Genomic DNA, 9,955 nt, shown 5'->3' with positions numbered 1-9,955 from the left:
GGGAAAGAGCTACTCCTATACACAGGAAGCAAATTAGCTGATGTCTGAACGGGCTCTTATCTCCTTTTTAATTTTTGTATGCTGTTTTAGGTAACCCCCTTCATCTCCCCCTTTCCCAGCAGCCCTGGTCTGATTGCCCAGTTATTGTGATCTAACTTTAAAAAAAAAATTCTCCTTGCTCCCTGCCAGCTACAAATGACTTGTCTCTTCTCCCTCTTTCACCAGCCAAATCAGATGGCACCTTCACTAAGTTCAAGTGTGGGATGTTCTGGGTGTGGGATTTTTCCCATGCCTGTGTTGCCAGGGCGAATCTATCCATGTTACTGTAACAGATTCATATCCTGAGCTTCTAAAGAATTGGCAAAAATCTTTGAAGAGTCTGGGAAAAATCTAGTTGCTGGTTCATAGAACTGGTTGCACGATATTGTGAGAGCAGAGGGGCTGGGGGTGGTTATTGCTTGTTTTTGTACTATTGGAGTCTTGGCCATGTTCTGGCCACCAGGATTTCCTAATCCAAAATGCATGCTAGCTGGGGGCAAAGTTGCCCTGTCATCTTCTGCACCTCCTTTCTATGTGGTCTTGATCAGTTTATTGCTGCAATGCTTTTCTTTTGTACTTGGGGAAGTATGTTGGCTTGGGCCATCTTCAGACCACGAGGCTGTAAAATGAACAGCTCATCATCATGAGATCTGTAGATGTATCCAAAATCCTGCGGATGTGTGTACAAGTGATCTGGATATGTATTATCTTGGACCCATCCTAACCTTTTAGGTTGTTGAAAGGGGGTGGCAGTTTGTTCTCAGCATGTCCTGATCCCTTCCTCTCCCTTGTCCTTAGCTGTCGTCATGCTGCAATAGCAAAATACTTCGGAGATGCCACCCCCCCTTGTAACAAGAGCTGCGATTACTGTAAGAACCCAGGAGCAGTGAAAAAGCAGCTGGACTCACTAGAGTGCTGCAGCAACAACTGGAGCAAAACCTGCATCGGACCTGCGGGTTCATCTCGGGGCACCTACGACCCGGAGCTGTACGAAGGAGGGAGGAGAGGCTACGGAGGCTTTGTCAGGTAGGCAGTTCAACAGCAGAATTTGATAGCTCGGCCTCCCTGAGACTGCAGCCAACTGCGCTGGAGAGAGTAGGGCCCTTCCTCGACCTCCACAGCTGCCAGCCCAGCTGCTCCTGTTTTCAGCAGATGTTTGTGCGGCGTTTTCCTGTAACTTCTGGCATCGGGGACTGGAATTTCTTTTTCCGCACGCGTTGGCTGCCTCCCTCGAATTTATGTCCCCAGGAGCCAGAAGCTGTTCTGGCTGACCCGAGAACAACTGACTGCCCCGTAGGCGGTATGGTGGTTCAGGGAACTGATCTAAAAAAGGTCTGTTTGAACTAGGCCACTAACTGTGAGAGAGACTCCAATCACACATTTAGGGCTTAGTCCTAGTATGGCCTAAGTGAGTTGCTTAACCTCTTTCTCTATGGAAACGTGGAGCCGTGGGGTGGAATCTGTGAAGTGCTATCACCGTTGGGTGCTGGTGCCGAGCACACACGAGGTATTTTTCCAGGCACAAAGGGATTTTGTGTTTAAATGAAAGGCGGGTAGCACTGAGGGGCTGCAGCTATTGTGTTGTCAAGCCTCGGTCCCTCCGCACTTCCACCTGTGCAGCTGTCTCTCAGTCTGCAGCACTGTTTGTTCTTCGTTCCTCTGGTGATCGGGAGCTGTTTGTTGCACTGTTAGCCCATTGATTTTTTGGTAGGCCTTTTAATGGAAGAAAATATTGTTCAGCTTGAGGAGGGGTGGAAGAGGAAGCTTTAAAGGCCCAGGCAAATGAACAAGCTGCTATGAGGTGAATGAAGGAAAGGGTTTACAATGTATCGGCTACTCCATAGTAATTTCCCATGCATGTCCTTTGACCCTTTCAGTAACTGAAAGGTAATCCGCAGTAGCACAGCCCTCAGTGGAAGTCTGCGCACATGAGTATTTTTGGAAAAAATAATTGAAGTGAGCCAGGTTTTGAGCATTTTGTACCAACTGCTTCCTCTGCAGAGCTTTGTATCCCTCTCCTAACTCTCCTGTTTTCCCCAGGTATGACGAAGGCAGTGGTGGGAGTGGGGATGAAGCTGGCGAGGAGAGTCGGAAACGGGAGTGGAACAACTTCTACAAGAAGCAGATGAGTCTGCGCAAGGTGAGGTGAGATCCACAAGCTCGGTGCCCGGGAGGGCCAGTGCAGATGACTTTCAGCCACCTATAGCTGGTGTCATAAAGAGCTTAAGTGACTAGCCTGAGATCACAACTCGCAAGGAGTTGATACCAGCCCTGGAAATGGAACCTGGGAGTCCCGTGCCCTAGTTTTAGCTCGGGCTGTTAGGTGGCGCTTCCTATCAGCATCGGCACTCTTTTATTAAAGGCCGTTCTATCCCAGCTCCTGAATAGCAGCTATTGCTACTCACTCCTGTGTATTGTGCTGCTGCTCTATCTAGTTTCTGTAAATTGCTCCTTTTGCTGCCTTTCTCCTTCTCATTTGTGGACTGACCATATTATGTAAAGAAATTCTCCTTGACTGTCCATGAGCTGGCCCCTCCCCTGGACTAGTAAAGGGGATTTGATTCCTTAGCTTGTTCAATATTGTACTTTGGCCCTAGTCAGCCTCTTCTCTCCCTAGAAGATGAGCACCGTTTCCCGTTTGATCTTTCTCTCATCTATAGCGACAGCATGTGTCTGGCCTTTCCATTGCAACTCTTAATCATTGCCCTCCCCAGGTGTTCTCTTTTTTGGTGCCACCTCCTCCCTTTTAGAATTTGAGCACTATTCTTCTCCAGAACATGGTGGTAAGAGCTACATCTGAGGTGTCCTGTGTTCTTCATATACATCAGTGGAGAAGGAAATGTCTGACCAATCTCTGTGTTCCTGCAGGGCAGGGAGCCTGAGAAGGAGGCCTTTGTCGCTCCAGGTAGAACTCTCTGTTGCTTTTGTTTTATCAGTGGGTCCCCAACAAGGAGAGAGTTCCCTGGGAAAGACGAACCCTGACCATTGTTGCAAACCCAATGCCTTCTATAGTATCAACTTCAGGGATAACCAGCAATGATTACTTACTGGTTCACTAATCCAGAGATGACACAGCTGGTTCCAGTACCTAGCACCTGGAGCTTGCATTAATTCAGAGCAGTGGGCTGGTGGCTGTGGAACTCTTTACTGGAAGAATTGGTCCGAGTCCAACTCTGGCCTTGCCCTTGCTAAGGTATAGAATTCATCTGTTTGAACTGGCCTGCCCAATAGAAATGACAAAGAAAGACAGTCTCAAATGAGGTTGTCTTTCCTTATACCTGAATGCTTTGAAAGCTCTTCACAGCACTCTCACTCCCAGGAAGCACAAGTCTCATACTAGAGACAGAGGTCCCTACCCCAGTGAGCAGACTCTCACTTCAGCTTTCACTTGTTCTTCTGGAACGTGTAACCCCTCTGCAGAAAGGGATAACTTTGTAACTGCCCTGGTGGCCTTGTGGGAAAGGCAAGTCCAAGAGGCATTAGAATGTCCTTTTTTCCTCATGCTGGGAGGTGATGGGGAAAGGAGTGGGAGATGGAAACATCTCTTTAATACATTTCTTCTATGGTAGACGAAAGCTGCCCCTTGACGGATGCCTCCAGCAGAAAGATCTCCAAACTGACAGTGAAGGTAGGAGAAGGCACTTGAATTCAGACTGATGTTTCCAGCCCTTTGCTTCTCACCTCTTGCCTCTACTGTCTGCTCCTTCCTGGTCTCCATAGTTAGGAAAAAAAGCAGCATCACTTCTGAAAGAGGATATCCTTCTGGTTGTTCTTTTTAGGCTCGAGAACACTGCTTGAAGATGTTGGAAGAAGCTCTGAGCAGCAACCAGAAGGCAGCACCAGTAGAAAATGGGTATAAAACGTGAAAGGAGGTCCAAAGCAGCAAGGCCTTCCTGGCTCTGAGCCAGATCATAGGGATGACAGTTGTCACCACCATCTGCAAATTGCTCTCTGGGGCTTTACAAGAAGACTCGAGCAAAGTCTTGTCCCTCTTTTCTTTCTGGCTTGTTGGGCATGAGAGTTTATTTCGGCTTTGCTTAATGGCACCGAGGCCCCTTTTATAAGGGTGTTTAAAACACGGGATTGAGAATCAGGACTCATTGTTATCCCTATCTAGCTCAACTGGTGGTATTTCTCGGGGTTGCACTTCTCGCTGACCCCAATAGATGGAGATGGTGCACTTCACAAAGTTGGCTCTGAACTAGGTATGTCAGAGGAGATATTCTGGCTCCTGCCCCCTGCCGCCTCCACTAAGCCATTCCCTGGATACCACCAGGGAATTTAAATATCCTCAGGCTTAAATCACTGTCATTCTTTCCTCTGGCTCTGATCCTCATATGGCCCAAAGAATGCGAATCCCATGCCCCTAGGGGAGACCCTTCGGTAACCTCAGTACCTCTTTGCAAGCACAAAGGTGTGACTGAAGTTTGTGTTGCAGGTCAGATCCTCACACGTGTGCAGTGGAGATGGAGTATCAGGTGTTCAGAACCAGTAAAATGGCCAACTCCTACAAGGCAACTGTGCTCAAGAAGGTAAGAGCTGTGCTGGGGGAGCAGAGTGGTAGGGGCTGCTGCTGCTGCTGCTGCTTCTCCCTGCTCCTCATTGTTGTAGATCTGTAATCTGGCATGTGTCAGACTCAAGGGGGAAAGAAAGGGGTAGATTCCCTTTGAGCATGTCCAGTCTATGTTCCTGCCCTGCACATAGCTTGGAGCGCATCCATGGGTTTGGGAATATCTGTAGGTGTATAACCTAGGCTTGAATATAAAAGGGGCAGGGGGTTCTCCTGATCTTTCTGCACCATCATTACACACAAACATCCTTGGTTAGTCTGGCTGGTAAACTTGTGCTGCCTTAGGGTAATTCATACCCTTAAGTCAGGAGCAAGGTATGCTGAGACTGAGGACAGCTTCAAGACTCCAGCCTCTGGAAATGTTCCTGTTCTCTTCCAACCCCAGGTAGCAGAAATCAACAAAGCCTCGAAGGATGGGGAGTTGTATTCAGCTGGAACTGGCAACAGCAGCCATGAAATTAAGTCAGAAACCTCAGTGGAAGATGGTTTTCTCCCAGCATCCCAAGTCTATTCGGTAAGTATGGAAGGGCACTACCCAGAAGGATTACAGGGTTCCTGCTGGTAATGGAAGCCTCCTTCCTGCCTGGAAGATGTAAGAGTTGGTGGCCACCTGGCCATTTGAGAGTGCTAAATCCTTGATTTAGCTAAAAAGCCATCCATGCCTTTTTCTAAGCTGTGCGATCTTGTGCTGCAGCCCCAGCAGGGCATGTATAAAGATGGGGTTATAAAATAAGGGGTGGGCCAGCTTTTCTTGCAAGATCTTTTGTAGCTTTGGCTGATTCTTCCTAGTGGGCGCATTTCCTTTTCTGGCATCTCTGCTTGGTAGCTTCTGTTGAGGGGCTCCAGGAACTGAATGAGACTCTAGGATTAAACTACCCCACACTCCAGAGGTTTCTACTGGTTGGGAAGAAGCATTTTGGCAGGAGGAAGCTTGTCTTGCTATTTCCTGTGCTGGCAGGAACTCTGCTGCACAGGGTTATGGCTCTGATGTCCTCTGTGTTAGCTACAGGGCACTGACATGTTCTGCTACCTGCATTGTGTGCAAGGCGGAGATCCTGGTACGTGTAGAATGTAGCAAGCTCTAGTCCAAACCTCAGCAGGAGTTTTAGAAGCACTGCACTTCTCCACCAGCCTGTTCTTATGTTTGCCCATCTGTAGCCCCACAAAGTCACAAGACCTCCTGAGCCTCCATCTGGCACTGGCCAAAGTGGCTGCCTGTCGGATCAGGAGGAGGAAGCTCAGGGTGGGAGTTGTGGCATCCACTGTTTCATGGAGCATGGGACAGTCTCCACAGCTCTGTGCCCAGTGTTCCCACTCAGCTCTCGTCCCTTGTGCCTTGGAACCCGTCTTATTTTTTTTGCCTCAAGTAATTGCTTGTTCCCTTGTTTTGGGGGCCTCTTCTTCGTTTGGTGGGGAGAGGCCATTAATTCAGCCTTTGTCCATCCCCTCCTTAAAACCAAGCAGGCTCTCTCTGGCATCAGTGCTGAGGTCTCACCTCAAAAATAAGCCATCCACACAGAATAAGCTGCCTGTGAGGGAATATGTGTGTGTGATGGAAGGAGCCAAGTTTCATTTGAAGTTGGCAGGCATGGGGCTATTAAGCAGGAGTGGACTCCCTATGAGTGGGGGGGATGGACTCGATGATCTATTGAGGTCCCTTCTGACCCTAACATCTATGAATCTATGACTGGGCCTCCTTGACTGTCTCTGTCTGGCTTCCTCCTTTCTCTAGTTCAAGCCCAAGCGGGTGGGAGCTGGATTTCGAAGGGGTTCTGACTTGTTCCAGACAGCTTCAGAACTGCTGAAGACCAAGGAGGAGAGTGAAGTAAACTTGGTGGAGGAGGAAGAGGATTGTGCAGGCCCACAAGGCAACCACCCATGTGATTCAGGACTGGGTAATGGAGACACTGGCTTCGAAAATGAAAAAAAGGTGACCAAAGAAGCATGCACAAGTGCAGGAGGAGCAGTACAAGCCCCTGAAAACAAGGGACAGCAGCCCAATGACGATGCCAAAGTCTCCCTGTGGGACAGCCCTACCAAGAAGGCAAAACCCACCAAGAAGCAGCAGCTGCTGGCAGAAGCAGCCAGAAAAGAATCCCAGGACATTTCCAAATTCTTCTCCCTTTCCAAAGCAGTGCCAAAAGTTTCAGGACACATCTTGGCAGAGAGAGACAGCTCTCCTGTGAATGAACTACCTCAGTCTTCTCCGGAAGAGAAGCAGGACAAGCTAGAACCTCAAAGCAAAGAGACTCAAGAGGACAACAGGGTGTCAGCAGGGAATGTGCCTGGGCAGTTCCAGGCAGAGGACCCTGCGTCAAGGAAGACTGACAGGTTTGAGAGCTCAGAGACCGAACAGGGCTCTGGATCTGCACCCATGCAAGCAGAGCAAGATAGTGATGCTAAACCCAGGTGAGGGCTTCTGAGGTTCTGCCTCAGTTCAATCCTGCTATGGCCTTTTCCCCATCTGCTTTTTTGGCTGATTAACCCAGGCAGCCCCTTTGTGCTAGGGGGAGGTGGGAATATGTATTAAAACCCCACCTTGGGGATAGGGAAGTCCATTGTGCAGTTGCAGTCATTTGCTATAAATCTCTGGTAAAGCCATCAGCACTTGGAAAGCCCTTGTCAAGGAATAATTAAACCAAAGGAAATGATCTCGTCCTCCTCTCCTCTCCTTCCCCACAGTGCTGAAGCTGTTACAGAAGCTGAAATTGCTCCTGCTGGGGAAAGTCAGATTGGGAAGAGACCAGGACCAGAGGAGGTAAGACTTAATGAGTCTTTTTGTCCTGTTCTCCATCACTTGACTTTCACCCTGCATCTCCCTGGGCATGACCCTCCTGGTCTGAACTCACCTGATAAAATAGTTCTCTGGGATCAGTGCTGTTCCAGTTGCAGCAGAGCATAGGCATGTGTTCTCACTGGGAGCCTGAGTTCCTAGGATCTAGTACAAGAGGTGCTGCAAGACTTGGGTAAACTGCTTCTGGCCTGACTATGTAGTGATGCTGAACACTACCAACTCTGGGCAGAACATACTGAAGCTGTCTGTGCTCAGTCGTCTGGAAATTAGGCCTCTGGCTTGTGATGGTTTTGGTTGTTTTTCTTCCTCTCTATGAAATGTGGATGGTGATACTTAAAGTTAAGTGTAGGCTCACAGCATGTAGTTGGGGGTTCTGAGTATGTCTTACAGCCTCTGTGTTGCTGTAAATAAGATGGTGGTTGCTGCCTTCATGGAGAAACCGTCAAGGCTGACCTTTATGGACCAGCCAGTAGTGGGCATCTGTGCAGTTAGTACTTACTGTCCAGTCTTGCTGCCCCCAGCCCTACATTTTTGATGCGCGATTGCTCTAGAACCTGCCCATGCATGGGGCACCAACATGAATCTGTCAGTAGCCTTGTGTCCAGCTAAGTTCTGTCCAGGGGACCCGTTCCCTACAGCTATCCAAACTAGTTTTCCCATCTCTTTCCTGTATGCAGTTAGATACACTGGTCTTAAGAGAAGCTAATCCTAAACGTAGCGATCATAGAGGGTTTTTTTTCACAACTCCTCTCCCACGTCTCTGCGGAAGGAGATTGAGCCAGTCAAATGGATCTCGAAATGATATTCTCTAAGTGAGAAATTACAGGGTGGGATAAGGATGCTTGTTTCTCTGAAGGCAACATGGGCCTTAAGGGTCTGATACTGCTGCATGAATAAGCACTGTTCTTGCTTTGTTGTTAGGATATGGAGAGCCCCGCAGCAAAGAAGCTGCGGACAGCGGGCAAATCTTCCATCTTGTCCCAGCCAGAGGGCAAAGGTGTTGGCCCCGTAAAGAAGAAGGTGACTTTTGATCCAAGTTTGTCAGAGGTTGATAAAGAAGGAACCACCAAGACCATCCAGCCAGTTACCAAAGGCGTGTCCCTCAAGGAGACAGCAGACATAGTCGTCAAGTATTTGACCCCGTTTTACAAGGGGGGCAAATTTGCTTCCAAGGTAAGACATAATCTATGGCTTCCTCTATCAGGAGGAGACTGCAACAGCATCTTGACAAGGCTTTGGGATGTGGAAGGGATGCATGGACTCAGTGGGCTGCTAATGTTTGATTGTAAGGACTCCCTGCCACGTGGTGGTTGAACATAATGCACAACCTGAGTGAGTTCAGTTGTCTTAATGACCCAAGAAGCAAAACTCCCTTACAGACAAAGACAGGGTGCAGTCACTGTAGCCAGAGGTGTCTGGGACCCTGATGCCATGTCATGTTTGTCCTGTCAGATTTCTGAATTTTGAAGTTTGGCTCCAGTCTGTTCTAGCCAAGACCTTCAGGACACAACCTATATGCGTATACACGCACAGAGCATAGTATAATGGATCTCCAATTTTGTTCTGTAGACAAGTGCAGTCCAAATAGTATACTCTTAATGCTCACCTGCATTGTGTTAGGTGCTGGACAACTTAGAGATGTTCATGCTTGACATGGTGATGGTTTCAGCAGCAAGTGACTGTTGCTCTCTGCTTCTCCCTCTACACTTTAGGATCTATTTAAGGGGTTTGCCCGACACCTCTCTCACTTACTAACTGGAGAGAAGAATCCCATCCGCAAGACGGGTGAGTTGGCCACTGTTGGTGCATGGGGTTTCTTAGGTGCTAAATGGGTTAATGCTCTCTCAAAGTAAGGAGAATGTTGGACCCAGCTGGGGCAAGGGGTGGTGCAGGATTGTCTCTTCAAAGGGGCCTTATCCTCTCTCTACAGTTAAAGAAGAAGCGCAAAGACTCATCAAGGAGTTTTTCAAAACAAGGGTCAGGTGTGAAAACGAGGCAGACTGGCAGGAGCTGTCCAGCTTGGAGAGATGATCCCCCTGCTCTTCTGCTGGCTCCGTTCCTGCCTGTGGTCACTGGACTCCGAGGAGTTTCATGGAGATGCAGAGGGGAGCTTTCCAGCCCTGCTGCTTTTTGGTTCTTTGAATCTCTGCCACCTTGGTGGCCCTGACATCGTCTCTAGGAAAGCGACCCTTGTGGTTTTGCCTGCAGGCATTCTCCAGCAATGAAGGGACAATGCCATCTTTGTCAGCCCTTGCTTGGAGGTCTGCCATCGTTAATGCTGCTCTCCTCAGGTGCTCTGTGATGCCCCCCCACCTCTGCTTCCCACTGTGGTTTGAGAAGGGCTTTAGAACTGCAGGCAGTGATGGAGATGGATGTGGCTGGGATGCTGCTGCTGCTGCTTCCTGGCAGTGTCCCCCACCCACCCCCCAACTTTTATTTAAATTTTTACCAAAAGAAGCCTTATGCTGAGATCTCAGCTGCATGTGTTTTGCTCAGGGTTTGTACTGATGGGAGATGACAGCCATGTTCCTGACACTTATTCTAAGGGAAAG

The 9,955-nt window shown here is 48.7% G+C and overlaps 1 protein-coding gene across 11 annotated transcripts in view; it reads left to right on the top strand.

The window, feature by feature from the left end:
- Positions 1-9,949, top strand: part of RECQL5 (RecQ like helicase 5) — a 48,004-nt gene extending 38,055 nt beyond the window's left edge. For 2 of the 11 annotated variants that reach the window (XM_006018269.2, XM_014517245.2), the window contains 12 exons: positions 838-1,065; positions 2,080-2,179; positions 2,908-2,944; positions 3,609-3,667; positions 3,819-3,892; positions 4,478-4,571; positions 4,995-5,123; positions 6,342-7,018; positions 7,292-7,367; positions 8,325-8,576; positions 9,116-9,188; positions 9,334-9,949. In XM_006018269.2, coding sequence (XP_006018331.2) covers positions 838-1,065; positions 2,080-2,179; positions 2,908-2,944; positions 3,609-3,667; positions 3,819-3,892; positions 4,478-4,571; positions 4,995-5,123; positions 6,342-7,018; positions 7,292-7,367; positions 8,325-8,576; positions 9,116-9,188; positions 9,334-9,434 — 1,900 coding nt within the window. In that variant the 3' untranslated portion in view covers positions 9,435-9,949. The other 9 variants (XM_025197443.1, XR_003092733.1, XR_003092736.1 and 6 more) reach the window with 9 other exon arrangements.
- Positions 9,950-9,955: the final 6 nt, after the last annotated feature.

This window comes from Alligator sinensis, unplaced genomic scaffold, assembly GCF_000455745.1.
Source record: "Alligator sinensis unplaced genomic scaffold, ASM45574v1 scaffold400_1, whole genome shotgun sequence".
Classification (NCBI taxonomy): Eukaryota; Metazoa; Chordata; order Crocodylia; family Alligatoridae; genus Alligator; species Alligator sinensis.
The sequence above is the reverse complement of the archived record's forward strand: the minus strand, read 5'-3'. Positions and strand labels throughout refer to the sequence as shown.